Here is a 19,282-nt window from a genome sequence, read left to right on the forward strand (position 1 = left end):
GTCCTAACTTAGGACTAGTCCTAGGACTCTTTAGGAGTTACCCAAAGTTAGGACGATTAACTCGTTAAACTCGAAATATGACTAGTATTAACTCTTTGCGAAATCCATCTGTTGTCTCGGTAGCGCTTTCTTCATTTGTAGAGTATAGAGTTGATTTGAACTTTCTCCACCAAGTTATGTTTCAAATGTTGTAATTCTGTTGCGTCACTAACCGAGTTTTTGCCAACACACATAAATGCAAAACAAAAACAGATTTACTGTTTGTAACAATATTACACATAATTAGTATTCAAACATCGTTGATTTTGTTGGAAACGAAGCAACTAATTATGGGAGGTACTTTATTTCATTGAAATGTGGCATAAAATGTTAAATGTTGGGGGGGAAAAGGTGAAATGTTGAAACCTGCGGCCAATTCGTGAGAGACCAAAATAACTAGGGCACGACAGAGACAAGTGAAAAGACAGATTCAAAACCTAACCAGCGATTTTATTTACAAACAGACATTTATTTTATGATCAAGCAACATGTTGTAAAGCAATTGAACAATTTTCAATTTACATGGGAAAATTAACGTCTACAGCAAACGGGAAACAACAGTCGCTATATTATACAAAACCAGTTTGTGGTTTCGGAAACAAGCTAGCCGTTTCAACTGAGTGCACCGATAGCTTTATTTGATACTCACGGAACCCTGAGCTTCGTGCGCGGCATCTTAATGAATCATGGTCACAGTTTTGTAATATTCCCTTGAAATAACAGACAATAGTGTCTATTCATAAATTGTAAATATTATTGCCTTTGTTTAAAGAAAGGACAAGTTTGTGATGCAAGGGCAAAAGTTAAATTGATAAAAAACAGGTGCTGTCCGGTAAATGCATCCTCAGTTGGCGCACAGATTTGCTAATGGGCAATTGACGTTCCATTTCGACATGAAAAAATGCCGGATTTAACAATGAAGGTGCTGTCTTGAAAATGTATCCGCAATTGGCGCACAGATTTGAAAACGGGCAATCGACAATAGGTTTGGATAGTATAGTTTGCTATTTTCAAAACCACGTCTTGGGATTGGGCTTTGGCTTTGGCTTCGCCAGTTATGTTGAAAACGTGTGCATTCGGCACGGCGTTTCAAACAGACAGATGGAGCCTATAAGCCGGAGCCCTAGTTAAAGACGGCATTTCGAAAAGGCGAAAAGGGCCACTGTTGAAAGCGACGGCGATTCTTGATCTTTGGCCGTGATAAAAATTGCCGGATCTCGATCCAACTGTCCGGATTGAAACTCGGCGTGAGTCAGAGCCTTAGCCAGAGCCTTAGCCAGACCTAAGGATTTTTATTTTCTTTATTCGTCTCTTTGTAAAGCTGTTGTTTTGTTTCGTTTTGTAGGATGTTCCCTGCTTCTTGTAACGTGCCTCAACATTCATATATCAGTGACGGCACCTTTTGATGACGATATGTGGAAATAAAGTTGCTTTGGAAATTGAATAGAACTGAGCCCTAAAGCCGAAAATGGTTTTGGAAAGTCTGCAATTATTCAATTAAAAACGAAGGCCTCTATTTCAAAGACTTTTCCAGCCCAGAATAATTGCTAATAGCACATGGAATGTAGCCAACATAATAACAATGCAATATGTGTAGTGGAGGAACACAACTGGTTAAAGGAACTGGACGTGCACGTTTGGTAATTGTCAAAGACAATATTCTCCAATGGTGAATCCAAACATGCGTGAAATAATAAATCTGTGATTTTTTTACTCAATTGGTCATCGAAGTTGCAGGAGAACATTGACAGAAAGAAACACCCTTGGTTGCAACAAGGGTGTTTTCACATAACATGTGTGTGCTTTCAGTGGCCTAATAAATGGCTTCAGGCCTGAAGTCTTTCATTTGTAAGTGAAAAATTACCTCTTTCTCAACAACTTCAGAGTGAACCGTTTCTCACAATGTTTTATACTATCAAGCGCTCTCCATTACTCGTTACCAAGTAAGGTTTTATGTTAACAATGATTTTGAGTAATAACCAACAGTGCCCATAGTGCCTTTAAGCACGGCTTGTAGAGATTTTGACCTCGGTTGGTAATAAAAAGTATGAGAGAAAATATTTTTCAAGATTGCAAGCCAGCGGCAAGGACTTTGGAGTGGGGGTGAATCAATTAATTATCGAGTTGTCAGTTTCCTGTAAATTACGAGGATGATGGTTTTATTTGACAAGTTTTTAAATTGTTATTGCACCACGAACTGTCTAATCTTTGGTGGGGGGAGCTGGGGGGGGGGGGTAGTCAAACCTTTCAACACCGAATCGTTCCGGATCAGAAGGTTTGGGCGTGGTAGCTACTGATGCTTTTATGATTCAACTAATTTTTGTTTCAATCATGAAATTAATTTTGGATGACTCGAGTCCAGTCTCGGACCTCAAAGTGCTTCATATTTGAACTTGAAATCAAAACGTGTACGGTTATGGACCCCGCCCAGTTCGCTTGGAAGTGTATCTCACTGTTCAAACCAGGGCCCTATATAGAGCTGCTTTATGTACCCCAAAAAAAAAAAAAATAGACATAGTGTTTTTTGTTAATTACAAAAACACGGTGTTCGGTTGGACGTTATGTGATGACGTAATTCAAACACATTGAACCATAAAGATGTTTTTTATACAATGTGTCATTATTTTATAGTTAAACTTGTATCACACTTTTGAACGCCTTGTTTCTTCACAAATGCAATATGTTTGTTTAAGATTGGCATCAGGTTTTTTGTTTGCAACTTATGAAAGCCCTTTAAAAATCTAGCTCACCCCTGCACTTAATGCTGCACACAGATTTGATAATCAACAGCGCCCTCTTTGGTGGGCAAAAAGAGAGCGCTGTTGGGAATTCCCCAAAAAACTTTCGCGCCATATGATTTTTACAAATTTTAAACGTTGTTTTATTGTTATTTAATACCCGATAACGTCATTTTGAAGGTTCAACTATCTGTTGAGTTTCAAGGTTCAAATCGATCTCAATCTTGAGTTATGCCGTAGATAAGCTCAAAAGTTGTTTTTTTTTGATGGAAAAAAACACGAAGGCGAACTTTGACCCAGGGTAACGACCCGGAAGTTAAGGTCGTACGATTTTAGTGTTAACTTTTCAAATGTTTCTCAAGTCTTTATCTATCCGATGCCCAAGTATGAACATCACAGCTTTTATACTCGTTGATATACAGCAACAAGCAAATGGTCATTTTTGAACATTAAAAACCTTGTCATGACCTCATCAATGACGTCATCATTCCAAAAAAAGTGGCGGTTTCATCTACTCACTATTGCCTATGTACATAGTAAGTTTTAAGTTTGTACAAGCTTTACTTTTGTTTAAAAGCTCAAAAGTTGTTTTTTGATGTAAAATACACGAAGGCGAACTTTGACCCAGGGTAACGACCCGGAAGTTAAGGTCGTACGATTTTAGCGTTAACTTTTCAAATATTGTCCAAGTCTTTATCTATCCGATGCTGAAATATGAACATCATAGCTTCTCTATTCGTTGAGATACAGCAACAAGCAAATGGTAATTTTTCAAAATTAAAAACTCTGTCATGACGTCACCAATGACGTCATCATTCCCAAAAAGTGGCGGTTTATTCCACTCACCATTGCCTATGAACATAGTAAGTTTTAAGTTTGTACAAGCTTTACTTTTGTTTAAAAGCTCAAAAGTTGTTTTGTTGATGTAAAATACACGAAGGCGAACTTTGACCCATGGTAACGACCCGGAAGTTAAGGTCGTACGATTTTGGCGTTAACTTTTCAAATATTGTCCAAGTCTCTATCTATCCGATGCTGAAATATGAACATCATAGCTTCAATATTCGTTGAGATACAGCAACAAGTTTCATCTACGCACTAGTGCCTATGTACAAAGTAAGTTTTAAGTTTGTACAAGCTTGTTGGCCGAACACCTAAAAAAGCTAAGCGAAACAAAATGATGCTTACTAGATTAGGGTTACCAGTCAAAGTACCATATCACATGTACAAATTGTGGCTGGCACCCTGCTCACTATTGTTAAGCAGGGAATTTTAAACAGTATTTTATGCTTAAGCAGCAGCGTAATTGGGCACAGGACAACAGGGACTCGACTATCTGCCAAGACACTCGCCGGACATACGGTACCTAGGAACGCACGTCACTGGGAGAATGACGTGTTAGTGACGTAATTATCTTGCGGTCGAAGATACCCTGGTCATAATAAATTGACTCGGACTTCGCTAGATGGCAGCAGACATACCAGGTACACTCCCACTAGCGCTATAAAAGTAGTTCTGAGAATACTATGCGCGTAATACCGAGAACAATGGATTTATAACTGCTGGTACCTTCCCAATAAGTCGCTCATTTCAGTTGACCTGGTTCGGAACCTTGTTCAAATGGGAACTTTGATTCAGATCCTGCCTCAGTTGGAGTGAGGCAGATTCCCTCCATCAAACTGAGAAGGTGTCCCAGTTATCAACTACGGCTATGACTTGGCTACGGGTTGATCGCCGCGTCTTTATGTATTGCAGTTAAGAAGTCTCTGACAACAACTTCATCATTAGCCGTAGCCGTAGCTGTCCCACTAATTCGGGTACAGCCTCACTCAGAATTATGTCTGGCCCCATCCATGCGTCCCATAATCTGGGTCGACTCTGCTCTGGGAGTTTGTAGTTAGTTGAACGAAAAGGGCAACAAGTGATCTTTGCTGAAATTCATTTAAAATGTTTTCAATAAAAAGCAACTTTTACAACGACTAACAAATTAAAAACATCGAATCTACTAATAATCAATCAGACGCAAAGTGTAAAGTCCATCCGACTACACACTGTTTGCTTTTGATGACTTGTAATTACTTGTACTCGACGAAAAAGTAAAATATCCAGAGAAGTAATCTGACCCGAACCCTCGGTTATTAGTTACTGGTACCCCCCCCCCCCCCCCCCAGGAAAACAAGAAGGAAAACATAACATTGACTAAGACATTTGTTTCTTCACAAGATCTGTTTTTCGTATTTACGTTATAGTTGGGCAGTCAAGCTTGCCCTTCAAAAGATTGATGGCCCCAAAAATGATGATCACGAATTGAGTACAACCGTAGGAGAAATAATGTTGGTTTGACCTTATGTAAGACTTGGGCTTCGTGTGGTAGCCCCCCCCCTCCCTCCCTATCCCTCCCCATACCCCTCCCACGCACAACCTTACACAAATATTTGTTATTTATCCCGTGGTATTTACTGTTTTCCGTATTTCCATGCAATTGCGCAGTCAAGCTCGTCCTTTAAAGAAAAGAGAAAAGATTGATGGGGTCTCAAAATTTGATGATCACACCTAAAATAAAAGCCCGGTTGAGTCTCACCATGGTCCCACGTTCCAAGCCGGTTCGGTCTCTGCCCCCACCGACCCATGGCAGGTGGTTTCTCACAGAAACCCTCGCCGTGGCTTCCCGCCCCAAAAATAGCCCTGTAAAACACTGCCTTTGCGACCCGATCAAATCCAGCAAGGCGTGATGGCATGCCGTGTGGTTCTGCCCGGCTGACCCGCCACAAAGAACCCTGCAAAGTTCCCACGCTCTCCCCACGCGAGTGCCCCATTCATTGGACTTGGTTCCCACAACCATATGAACTCGTCTTTTTACAAGGTTTCAGCCACCCCGCATAGTTGGGTATTGTCTCTTCAGACCTGTTGAAAATAAAAAATAGAAATTACAAACAAAATATTAAATCAACGGGGGGAAAAGAAATAGGACAGTTAGCCCCGTGGGTGTTCTGTATTTCAAAAGTCCCTTTTCTTATTGTTCGATTTTGCGTCGTGGATTGTTTCGTGTCTTATGGTGTTTTAATGTAAACAGGCACGTCAAGTTATAAAAATCGCCGGTTGCGCGCGCCGGATCACCGCGCAGACTCAATGGATAATCCGAGCTGCGCGTGCGCGCAGAATTGGTTAAGTGGACAAAACTCTCTTATATAAAAAAAAAAATCCACTTTGCATAGAATGTCCGATTAAAGAAAGGTATTTTATACCGTGATGAAGTGACTAAGATTTCATAATAATTTTAAAAAGGGCTTCAATGAACTTGAAATCAAAACGTAGCAAGTTTCCACTTTTAAAATCGTAATTTCAGTATAAATGATAGCAATAGTTATTGTTTACAAAAATGACAGAGTAAAATCGTTGATGTCCATTCTGTAATAAAATAAAAACCAAGACAATTGTTATGTCTCCTTATACCCACAATTTTTTCTCTCTAGATTTTGTGAACTTTTGTATTACGTTTTCCCAATATTAAGTTTTATTTTGTTGTGTAGGCCTACGTCTAAAAGAATCATTCATTTATTTTAATAAAACAAGAACTTATGCACTCGACTTTGAACAAGATTGCGGTGTCAAAAGCGTCAAATCCCCATGCACGCTTTGATTTGATTGTTGACATTTCTTGCGCTCGTGCATGATTTATGAATAATTATTTCATAAAACAATTGAGTTACCTAACCTGGTATGTCTGCTGCCACCTAGCGTTACATGGTCTGGCCAAGTGTACATGCCCGTCATTAAAATATTTTTTCTCCAATTTGAGAAAGACTCCTAGAAGGAAATTTTCTTCTGTTCATCAAAGTAAAATTGGCATCCTTTTGAAGGATTCCTTTTTTTAAATCAATTTAGAAAAAAAAGAAAACAAATCCCCATCGAAAAGCACTACGACAGTGGACATTTTGATTGCCTCTCTGAATACCTTTGGAGCACTGTTATTATGTCGAGCGGGAATGTCTGTCTTTGAAGTCCCATCTTGTATTCAGAACAATGGTTGACATACCATTCTCTTACAGGTGGCATGTATTACAATGAAACTAGAATGTCATTCCTTCTGTTACAATGAAATACTTCTACTTCGAAACTCGGTAAGACCATAGAGAAGAGACCATGGTAGGACCATATGACCCATAAGTCTGGATACAAGTACACCACTCTCACATGTAGAACAATCTAAGACATCAGCCATTTTGAGTTAGTTATTTTACTCGACAAAGACCCGGTAACACTTGACAAAAAAAGAAGGAATTGCAACATACAAAGGTATTGCTGGATGCTGAGTGTGCTTCGATAGGCCTACTACGTAGGACCCATTAAGTCTGGATAGAAGTACACCACAGTCTCATGTACAGGAGGACAATCTAAAACATAAGCCATTAAGTTAGTTTTTTTTATTCCATAAAGGCCCGGTGAACTCTTGAAAAATAGGAATGACAGCGTTCAAAAGTATTGCTGAATGCTGATTGTGTTTCTGTGGAAGTTTTCTAGTCAACTGCATCAGTCTTGAGCTAGAGACTCAGTAACCAAGAGTTGTCCTTGCTAATGACCATTAGCTCAGATCCAGAGAGGCAATGATATGTTGGAGAGACGTCTTAAAATGGAGGCATTTCCACACTCTGTACTTTAACATGGAAACGAAAAGGTGAGGTTTTGTGTTCTGTAGTGATGTATTCTGTTCTTTTATACATTGGCCCGTGTGCACCATCAATGATCAAACAGTTTTTAAAGCCGTTACAAGTAGAAAATTAAACTGCTTGACAAATTTCTTTGATAAGTGAAAAATGAGTCGGGCACCAGCCACATCAATGTAAACTTAAACTAATTTGGACTGGTAACCTAATTCTGCTAAGCAAAACTTTTATGTGCACAGCGAGTTTTTGTGCTTGAAGCTTTATGCAATATTGGGTACAAGAGTTTTTGCTTTCTAAGTAAGGGGGGGGGGGTTCTTTGGTTTGTATTGCACTAAAATTTCACCAATGTCTCATTTTATTTATGGTTGTATAATTGTATGGGTTGTTTTTGCTAAACTACGCTGCGGATATACAATGTCCATTAGAATTTCATGTAGACCTACTGGGATCGATGAACATTTCTTCAAAATGGAGAAGACCACAATAGTCGACTCTCGTCATAACTCAATCTTTGGGCCGGTCAAATTAGCTCTTAATAACATAAACTTTCTTATAAGAGGACAGCCAGGAAACACAAAGCAGAAAATGAGTAAAAGACAGTGTCACGATTGCAAGTCAAGTTTGGTTGTATAATCAATCATTTTATTACCATTTCAGCTTTCCGATGTATAAAAAAAAATCATTATCAAAGAATGTTGTCCTTAATATGATTATCAACGTTGCTATAAACAGATAGCGTAAACATGAATTTTGTTTCCTATCATTCAAAAAGACCCTTTTCACTGATACCCGATAAAGCTGGGTACCTGTTTTTGAGTTTGCATATTTTGAGTTTTATAGAAACCATGTAACCTTAGCAATAAAAGGCTTCGGATAGGCACGATCTGTACACACCCAAGTAAATTTGACATAAAGTTCATCAATAGATGAGGTTTATGTTACTTTTTATTCAAAGAAATAACCAAACCTGTTCAACTATTATTGTTTTTACAATTCTTGATTAGTGTGATAATTCTGATATTAAATTTAAAATGTATCATTATGACTAAAGTGTTGTATATTGCCGGCCAGTGAAAACACTGGAATGTACCAGATAACTTTTTATTAATAACAAGGTGACTTGGTCTACTATTTAGTGGTATGCTAGTAATTAAATCACTTGGCAGCTTCATTAAAGATCTGTGCCGTTCACTCAACAATCAGCTTCCACATCTTTTTAAATTAATTGCCCGGTATCTTGAAATTAACGTTTCAACGATCGTGTCAAAAGACAACTTGGCTCAATTTCACAAAGTGATAAAAGTCATCGCAATACCAAAATTGTCAGTACTATCATCGTGATTTGTATTGTGACATCACACTAGCAACTGCGATTGATTTGCAGTTAAGTATAGTCCTTTTTGTCAAATCGGCCCCAGCTTGAGTTGGCTACGCCATTGGGTTGCTTGTTATTTCTGTTCATTTCAGTGTTAGCCACGAACCATAGCCGTATCCAACGTTACCTAATAGTCTGGGCACGGCTTTTAAAGTACCAATGAGTATAGATACTACTCCATGTTATGATGCGGCTTGTCCAGACTGGCTGCTTCTATTGCGGCTATGGCTTAAACTCCGAAAAAACGCCTTTCATAAAATCGTTTATGCAGAGAACAGACGGAGGCATAGCAATGACTTAAGGCACGGGATATTAGCTCATAAATATGCATTATATACATTCTGATTTACAGATGTACACGGTTTAAGTGACCTTTTCCTCCTTAGGTTGAATAAATATTGGTAACATATCAGTACATTAAGCAGTAAATTGTCTCAACAAAGCATGCTTGTTGTACTAGATAGTCTCCAATGGCCTCAATAGGGCAAACTGAATACGCTGTGACATAGCTGAAGACTTTTAAATAAATAATTATTTACAGGATTTTACAAACAGTATAAATACAATAAAATATAACAATTGTAACGGTAGTTTCAAGTCAAGTACATGTGACGAAATTGGTAGTTACTTTTCATTCTGGTAAACAATAAATAAGATTTCGAAATATAGTCGCACTTCGTGGTAGTTAAGTATTTTTACCTTTCTCCATTTTAAATGATTGAGGACTTAATACATGGAATGTTGTTTTTTAAATAAATTAAGTTTTAAACATCAATGGGATAATAATAAATATAATAATAAATAGCATTACGTCCAGGGTGTTGTTTCTAATTGAATTCAAGTTGAGAAACATTTGCAGCTGTACTGTAACTTAGGTTTGTGGAATAAAAAACCCATTGACATCCTTTTTTTTTACCAGCACACTTTCCACTTCAATGAGCGAAAATTAAAAAAACAAATGCATAGTGGAAACAAATATAAAAGCCGAAATAATTGGTGTATGCATAATGTTTATTTGTATCAGTTATTAGCACCTTGTGTTCGAGTTTTTTTTTTTAAATCAAAGTCATTTCTTTCATCGTTAATTGTTTTCGTTCAAATTAATTTTTGAATTATGCATAATCTTTCGTGAAGTCATAGTGTGCACATTATGCATTAATCAAGATAACTATAATTTAGTTTTTTTAGGCACATTTCTGATTTTGCGAGTAATTGACCTTAGGCCATTTGAAAATATCAAACTGATCAATCAGAACGCTCGATTGTGGCGCCATAGCTAGCGTGTGGTACGGAAAAAAATCGCCACACACTGGTGCTTTACGTGTGCTTCAAATTGAATGAGTTAAACACAAAAGCACCACAAATCGGGTGGTTCTATAGCAATGTGTGGTTTACACCATTAGCATTTTTGAGATAATGGTGGACACTATGAAATACACTGTTGGGTTTGGGTGCCGACGGAGAAAATTTACCCAAACCACCTACTGCCCTTGTAATGGTTCCACCATATCTCAGATGGTTGTGACGATGACAACCGCCAATGAGGGAAGACTTCCAGCAAGGGTCAAAGTTCATCAGGGAGAAGCCGTGACGTCATTCTTTTAGTAAACCATATTCTCTGCTCCCCATGGGCGATACGGTTTAGACATAATGGCGCTGTGAGTCATGTGTGATGAGCTGGTCGGGCTGAACCCATTGGGAGAAAGGACTGGCAGACTGTTGTACGTCACTCCAGGGTACTGCGTGTGAAGACTCTGAATTGGTGCCACAGGCGGCGAGATCTGGGCAGACACCGACGAGTTAACTGGTACGGAGGCAGCCGTTGAGGGTGGCATTGGGAGACGTGCGTGACATGAGGTCAAGGAGGAGGCCTCCTGGCTGGAGCTGGTGATCATCGGGATCATTTGCCTTCCAGCCGTGGAGGTATCTGTAATCTGGACACCAGACGTGAGAGGCGGGCCGTGTGAGGCGTCTGTGACCGCATTATGCTGCCCGTGAGGTAGTACCCCAGTCTGGCCGTGAGCAGCAGCGTGTGAGGTGAACTGAGAGTGTGGATGGCCTGGTACTGAGTAATGCTGCCTGGACTGGAACTCTCTTTGCGCCATGTAGCATTGGAGATGACTCATGAGGCGAAGACGTAGAGGATCTTGGATATCCATACCCTCTACTGTCACCATGTAACGGGCAACCTCGGAGGCACACTCTCGGAACCCCAGTACGCGGTAATCCATTGCGTAGGCGTGTGCCTCGCCATAAGGGTGGAACGAACCATCAATACCTACAGACGGGAGGAGGAAAATAGATTGAGTTTGCGATACTAAAACAAGGAGAGGTCAAATTGAAATGTTCTATTGTTGACATCAATATGAGCACAATACTTTGTTTGGTGCTTAATCACAAAAGAAGTGAAATAACCAAACATGGGTATAAGCAAAATGTAAGAACAGCAAAATCTTGGTGTCCTGAGGAGAGATGCTGGGGCGGAGACCACAACAGAGGTGGCTTCCTGCATAAAAGACAGGATATTGGAGACGCCGCCGGGGATCCCCATGCCGGCGACATCATTGACTTATGTCTGAATTGAATGTGGAAGAGGGTGTCCCCAAATGCTTCCATATCACACTTATTGCTCTAATTGTACTGAAGTACCAAACTTGAAATCCTCTAAAGGATTCCTGAGATTCCCCGAACACAAAGAAGACACAATGAGGGAGAGGATGCACCATGCCACAAATCAAGCACAACATTCAAACCTTGATTGATGTTATTACATGAAATGTGCTTTGTGCTTTGTCTGTTCTGTATGTATTAACTAGTGTTAATTAAGTGTGTTTATGTTTGTATGGGCACTCCCTTGCACAATTGTGCTCACTTGGCTGTGCCCCTAATTCCTAAAATTCGTGTATCACTTTGTTTACGGGTGTTTTTAATCTGATTGGGAATTTGGAAATAAATTGTTTAATTGAAATCAAAGGTGTTGTTTTCTTACCATGCTTACCTTTAGCATGCAGATACTTCAGATGGTCCACTGTCATCTGCAGAATTTCAGCCTTCTCAAGTTTTGCTGAGCCCTGAAGGCAAGTGGGAAAAAAAAATCAATGTGTTTAAAACAGAGCCTGGTGCAATACAATCGAACATAACATTGAGAATAATAATATGATAAACAATGGTTTGATTATAACAAATGCGGTTGTCAATTTGTAGACATTTTTCATCTTCGAAGAAGACTTGGTAAAAGACAAACTAATTATATAAAACTGGGCTTTCGTAGCAGCAACAGCAACTTTTCAGATCGTTGTTACGAAATCTCATGCAGTTTTTTGTAATTGGTTAGTATTTAAATGCACTGTTATTCTCCTGTCACAGCCATCTCATAAAATATAACAGGTGTGTGTTGCAGATGTGTTTCACACTTTGATAACATGTTTGTTTATTTATTCCCACAACAAAAGTATAATAATAATAACATAGCCGCACCACAACCCCAACAAAATGTGACACATTAAAAAAAACATGGAACAAAATCTATAAAAACTGATTTAGGCCAATATAAAAATTAAAGCCAAATCAAAAAAGAATGTGCCATCAAATGTTAAAGGCAGTGGACACTATTGGTAATTACTCGAAATAATTATCATCATAAAACCTTCCTCGATTACGAGTAATGGGGAGAGGTTGATGGTATAAAACATTGTGAGAAACAGTTCCCTCTGAAGTGACGTAGTTTCGAGAGAAAAAAAAGTAATTTTCCACGAATTTGATTTCGAGACCTCATATTTAGAATTTGAGGTCTCGAAATCAAGTATCAGAAAGCACACAACTTTGTGTGACATGCTTTTTTCTTTCATTATTATCTTGCAAATTCGACGACCGATTGAGCTCAAATTTTCACAGGTTTGTTATTTTATGCATATATGTTGAGATACACAAACTGTGAAGACTAGTCTTTGACAATTACCAATAGTGTCCACTGTCTTTAATCCACGAGTTTATGTGTTAATAAGGCAACATGATTTTATGGCTGAACGAAGTTGTATGATTGTATGATTGGTATTTAAGACGAAATTAAACGGCTCATTAAATCCCCGATCGCCTCATTGCAATATCATTTGTTTTTGCACGCGCTATTTCAGAACTGTCCTGTGATGTTCATTCTCTAGTCCCTGTCTCAACCATGGTATGAGATTAAAGCTCCCTCCGATTAATTGCACTGCTGCGTCTTTTGTCTGCGCTGCCGTGCCATTGTTGTCTCGCAGGGGCCGCTCGGGGCCACGAGCAGCAGCGTGCTGAGCTCACCGCCCAACACCCGTGGTAACTACTAAAGAACCACTCTCTCACATGAAAAATTCATGAGCCGCAGAAGTGGGCATTGTGTTGAGGCAATTTAGATTGTGTTTAACCATAATTCATGGGGCACAAACGGTTCACATGCAGTGATTGGAGAAACACCGTGGGATATAAGAAACTCCGGGGGACTGAGTGCGAGCTAAAGGACAATCCTATATCCTATGTTTACCCGTACTCACGCGGTTTTAATTGTTCAACACAAGAGCCCACTCCAATTATAAACGTTTTATTTATCTATCGAGGACAGCATGTTATTATTATTAAGGAGTATTTAAGGTTTGCGAGCCAACAGTGGAGGGTTGGAACACCATCTGCAGTCATGCGTAGTTTATTGACTGATTGAAAAAACATCGTTTCAGTTGTAAAAAGATAGTAAACATAGCTCACTTGTGAAAAATAAATGCCTACCCTTTGTCTGGCAACACAAATAAGGAAAGGATTTTTTTAACAACATATTACAATAAAACAATTGTTATGGGTTTTTAGTATTCGTGATACCCATAAGTAAGTACCAGAGACAATAATCTACACACACATTTTGCTAAACGTTTGCATGATAAGGTATTTCCGAGCAGAATTCACATAATTTTAAACCAAACTCCTTTGTTTGCTCCTGATGTTAAAGGCCCTTGGTAATTGTCAAAGACCAGTATTCTCACTTGGTCATCGAAGTTGCAAGAGAATAATGAACGAAAAAACACCCTTTTTGCACACGTTGGTTGTGCTTTCAGATGCCTGACAAAGGCGTTGAATTGAGTGAGAAATTACCTACGCTCTCACAATCTTTGATACTATCAAGTCCTTTTTAGTATTTACAAAAAGTATACATTTTATTGATAAATAAAAATCAATTAACAGGTTGGTTAAAACCCTTACCTGTTTTTCATAAGCAGCAGGGACAAGTCGTCTCAGCTCAGTCAGAGAATTGTTAATCCTGTCACGTCTTCTCTTCTCAATGATCTAAAAAAAGATAATCAAAAATAATATTCATAAATATAACACATTTGAACTGGATCTAATCTCAAAATATTAATCAAAAATGTCATTCATGAATAACACATTCGAACCGGGACAAATCTAAACAAATTAAACCCAATTATTATTTATAAATAACACATTCCAACTGGAGTCTAATCTAAAAAAGTGAATCACAAATATTATTCACAAATATAACGCATTCGAACTGGGAGATTAATATGAAAAAAATAATCCCGAATAATATTCATAAATAACACATTCGAGCCTGTGGACTACGAGGTGTCATAAAAAAAGAACTAAATCAGTTAAAGGGGTCTTGACGAAGTTGTTTAGTTACACCACCATAAACATTTCAACAGTGTAGTAAGAATTTACATTAATAGGCGAAAGTACGTTGCTGAATGATTGATAGTTGAAACTTGCTATGGTTGGAAAGATGCTGTTGGAAGTGATTTAAAGCAATGAGTGTCAACAGTTTTTTAACAGTCAACAATGTCATAAAATGTGTCAGAAACTGTTGATTAGTTTTAAGACTAGGAATGCGGTGATGCTAGACATGTATGGTTGAATGCACATGAACAAAGAGTTGTACTCGTATACACAGACTGAGGAATGCGTTTTCAATAAATAGCACAACAAATGTAGTTTTTTTCTTCTTTTGATTTAAAGTCGTAAGTTTGTTCTAGGGGAATATCATATATTTTGGATGACTTCTTGTAAAAGTTTCAATAAGTGATTATTCCGTCACACCAAACAGTTTAGTGAAGCTAAAAACTTTAAAATGTTTTGGCAATTGAAACCAAAATCAGTGAAATATTATCCGTATATAAGGTTGAGGAATAGAACTTTTGTGGAGAAGAAATATAACATGACTGTGTAATGTGTAACGATCTGCCACTTGTACTGGTAAAGGAGAGTGGCTTTATATTAGACTTAAGGACAATGCTATACACAAATACAAAAAACAATGAATATATATACATACATTATTTTCCTTTGACATTAAATCAAGTCTGGTAGTTATCAGAGAAAGGTAACATTAAAAGTAAAACAAACAAATAATGAGAAGAAAACAAAGTTCAATTTATATTTAAACAATTTGAGAAACTTACCCCTCTGCGCTTCTTGCGAGCTGTCACCGGGCAAGATTGACTTGGGGACCTAGGACAAAAACACAACAGATTTAGACCAATTAACTAATTAACTAATTACAGTGAATATTCAGTAGCCTACATGTGACGTATACAGTAGAGTTACGCTACACAGATGGCACGTGCCACAGATACATGTTTAAATTTCCCAGGCATCACGTGATTTAACCACCTGATGAAAATAGACCAATGTCGGGGTCACATGGTGTGTTAGACCTGCATACTTTTTAAATTAGATATAGTGTTATATGCCTACCTTTATAAAGTAGACTCTGTGGTTTTATAACGTTCAACAAAGTATGTAATGATCAACAAGTGCTGAAAATATTTATGAGTTGAAACAACCCCTGCAAAACTTGCATGGTGGATTTTGTTAAAATTTAAAATATTTCCACAAAAACCACTTCATTAAAGTTAAAGTATATTGAAGGACAAGTAACTTGACAGCAGATTAATTTGTCTTAATTATTAAAGTATAACTTAAGACACTTACCCCTTGATGGAGTCATCGAAGATCTCATCCGTATCAGAGTCACTCAGAGTTCGCTTCATAATTTCTCGTGGATTCTCAAGATCGTTGGAACAAAGACGAGTAAAAGCACACTGTGGTATCTTAAAATGGCTAGAGCAAGATTAGAAACTTGTTGCTTCTTTGTGGCCTGGGATGCAACAGATGGGAAGATGCTGACTGCAAGGCAAGAGAAGTGAGCGTGTGGCACAAGCAAGAGGATGAAACACGTCCTGTCGTCAACGGTCGTAAGTCAAGAATGATTCCTACGGTTCCCACGCTCTCCTTCAAAAAGTCCATGCAACTGTGAGGGTTCCCCTCGAAACCCCACAACATTTACACACAACACCCGGCAGGCTTGCTCAGTGTCTTTGATTGACAGCAAAGCGCCACTCGCCCAGTCACCGTACCTCCACCGTTCGGCACACGCCATTGGCTAAAGCCACCAGGCTGTCATCGGTCATTCCCCTGGCTGTTTCTATTTTCACGAAGTCCCCCCTCTATTGCCAAAGAAGTGTCGTACGTTGCTCGTGTGCCATTCATTGTTTACCTGCCCCCTTGTCTCGCAGGCTAAGGTCACGTGGGCGGGGTCAACTTACTTGCAGACCTCTGCTAAACTTCAAGGCTTTGCTCGCACACACAAAGAAAAGCGAATAACCGGACTATGTACGCTAAAACCCAAACCCCATCCCATACCTAAATCCACGTGTATTATATTCCAGGCTACACAATGTCATTATTAAAAACGTCTCATTGGCATTATTGCTATAGTCGTTGGGATGGGGTGAATAGAAACCGTCAGTAGTTCTGGCGTGCGACCTGCACGCGTGTTACAATACCGTGGGAAAGTTAGTATCTCACTGCCAGGCGACCAATCAGAGGCCGGTTGCGGTTGGACAATTGTTTGGCTCGCACCTTGTGAACTGCAGCTAAGATATTTTCCAAGGTATATGTTTGTGTGATAATTGCTCCTGATCTGGCTGCCACGCTGCTGGGTGCTGTCTGTCAAATTATAATTTGGGCATTCAGTGTAAATAAGTGATGTTTTATCAAGTAAATCTAATAGACTGCATTGTGTTTGGGCGTTAGGTTTGTTGAAGGAGAGCTGGGTTTTGGGTACAGGATTTTGTCATGGTCTTTGGGCCTTCGGTGCTGGTGCTGATGTAAAACGCACACGTCTTGGTTATAACTTGCCTTTAAAAATTAAATGAACAATTTAAACTTTTATCTCTGGATAGCGGTTATTGCTATAAAAAAGTGTAAAAACTGCAATTTTTTAATACTGTACACATTATCCTGATACGTTAAACCTACTAACTTAGTAATACTTCGGCCTACAATTGACCTTGCAGATTCCAAGCTATTTATTTTTTTGTTTATTGCTCAAAGTTAGAGTTAACTTGTTTTCTTTTTGGATTCATTTAACATATTTTCTTTAGTTCTTTGCTTCCTTTGTTAATTAGTATAAACTATAAAAACACATAACATTTAAGGGTAATTTATCTCGAAGCCAAACACACTTTGAAGCTTTCGTATAGAGCGCTTGACTAAAGCAAAACTACATGGAACAGCTTTGTGTTTGTTCACAAACACTTTGTCCAGTTTCCGTAGGTCCATTAATTGCTTCTTCTTTTCCCTTTCAAGTGCTGCTTCAATAAATGAAGATTACTGCTAAGTGCTTTCCTTTCCCTGATAATTATAGTTGAACAATTTCTTCTTATACCTGTCTTGTTTTATCGAGACGAATTCGGTTCTCTTCTACTGTTGTAACGTTGAAACTTCAAGTTGTATCTTGAATTCCAATCTTATTTTCCTTCGAGAAAGACTCCTGGTCAAAACTTCAGGCCATTTCTATTTTTTGCATTATATATACCATCGGTCCTTTTGGTTGGTAGGCATAAGTTGTTTGCAACAGCTAATTTCATTTTCTCTTGTTTTCTAATCATCTTACAATATGTACCACATCATGAGAGTTGTGATCAGTGTATTCTCTTCCTTCAGATTGTCTTTGTAGCCTTTATCATGGTGGGTGAGACCATAGAGTAAGGACAGAGGTGTCCTTACTCTATGGTGAGACTCTGACGTTGTGTTGGGCGAATTGTCATCCATAAAACAACTCAACACAGACAGTCAACATGAGGGCTTATTTGAATTGACCCGAGTTCGGTTTCAACTTGAAATAATGTCATATTATGATCAGTCGATTGAGACTTCAATGTAAAAATAACTATAATTGTTAAACTTGCGGGGTCCAACCATAATATGAACATTTCTTTTGGGATTAGTGTTGACTTTGATAGAAGTAAAGTGTAGTCTCGACGTTTCGAGCAGTCGTCTTCAGGAGAAACTTCAATGGTTTTGGATTTGGGTCAAAACACTTTGTGATGCTATGGTTTTTAGGTTAGGGGACCGTGTAACAGACTTTTGGTTATTGTTTGAGGCCTTCACCGTTAGTATGCATCGGCAGAACAAACGAAGAATTTTGTTTAAAGGCAGCGGACACTATTGGTAATTACTCAAAAAGTTAATTAGCATAAAACCTTACTTGGTAACGAGTAATGGGGAGAGGTTGACGGTGTAAAACATTGTGAGAAACGTCTCCCTCTGAAGTGACGTAGTTTTCGAGAAAGAAGTAATTTTCCACAAATTTTAATTGTGACCTTCTCAGATTTAGAATTTGAGGTCTCGAAATCAAGCATCTAAAAGCACACAACTTCGTGTGACCATGGTGCGACAAGGGTGCTTTTTCTTTCATTACTATCTCGTAACTTCGACGACCGATTGAGCTCAAATTTTCACAGGTTTGTTATTTAATGTATATGTTGAGATACAGCAAGTGAGAAGACTGGTCTTTGACAATTACCAATAGTGTCCACTGCCTTTAATCCACTGAGTGTGGCTCATACCCGATGACAATATGATCGGAATGGGCTCGTGTAATTCTGTTACTGTACTCTTGTTTATTTACCAAGTAACAACGAATTGGCGACGTCTTTGCATAAGGTAAGCCTATTAATTGACATGGATTCAGCATGGGTTGATGTGTCTGCAACACCCCACCGGCCGTCATCAGATGAAAACATCAACGCTCGGGTATCATGTCTGTTTTACAAGCCATGGTCATTGGCAGTTGGTGGGCGGCTCAACTCCCGGCCTCGCCGCCCCTCTGGACGCGTGGTGGCTGGTCGGCCACGCGAACCCCATCGGGGCATCCACGCGACGGATTGACCACCGGTAAAAGAGTAAAAGACACGGCACGCGAGGGCAGGTCATCACGGGGCCTAATTTCCTTAAGCTGTTAGGCCCATTTATAGAAGAAAATACTCCCTGACAAATTTATGCTTAGCAGAAATGAGCAGGATACCCGTCACAAATTGTGTATGTGATATGGTATTTTGGCTGGTTGTCCTATTCTGGTAAGCGCAAATATATGTTATGCTTAGCTTCTTTGTATGATTAAGCAGCTCTATGAAATTGGGTCC

The 19,282-nt window shown here is 38.9% G+C and overlaps 1 protein-coding gene across 2 annotated transcripts; it reads right to left on the reverse strand.

Moving 5' to 3' along the window:
• Window positions 1–8,078: 8,078 nt before the first annotated feature.
• LOC117300976 (hairy/enhancer-of-split related with YRPW motif protein 1-like) lies at window positions 8,079–16,089 on the reverse strand. Of its 2 annotated transcripts, none has more exons than XM_033784850.1 (5): window positions 15,786–16,089; window positions 15,254–15,302; window positions 14,040–14,123; window positions 11,815–11,887; window positions 8,079–11,094 (listed from the first exon to the last, which is right to left on the reverse strand). In XM_033784850.1, the coding sequence occupies exons 1-5, from the start codon at window positions 15,842–15,844 to the stop codon at window positions 10,418–10,420; spliced, it is 942 nt and encodes a 313-aa protein (XP_033640741.1). In that variant the 5' UTR covers window positions 15,845–16,089; the 3' UTR covers window positions 8,079–10,417. The 2 variants fall into 2 exon arrangements, with proteins under 2 accessions (XP_033640741.1, XP_033640740.1); XM_033784849.1 differs by having other exon boundaries at window positions 11,806–11,887.
• Between the last annotated feature and the right edge of the window lie 3,193 nt (window positions 16,090–19,282).

The sequence above is a fragment of the Asterias rubens genome, chromosome 16 (assembly GCF_902459465.1).
Source record: "Asterias rubens chromosome 16, eAstRub1.3, whole genome shotgun sequence".
In the NCBI taxonomy this organism is placed as follows: Eukaryota; Metazoa; Echinodermata; class Asteroidea; order Forcipulatida; family Asteriidae; genus Asterias; species Asterias rubens.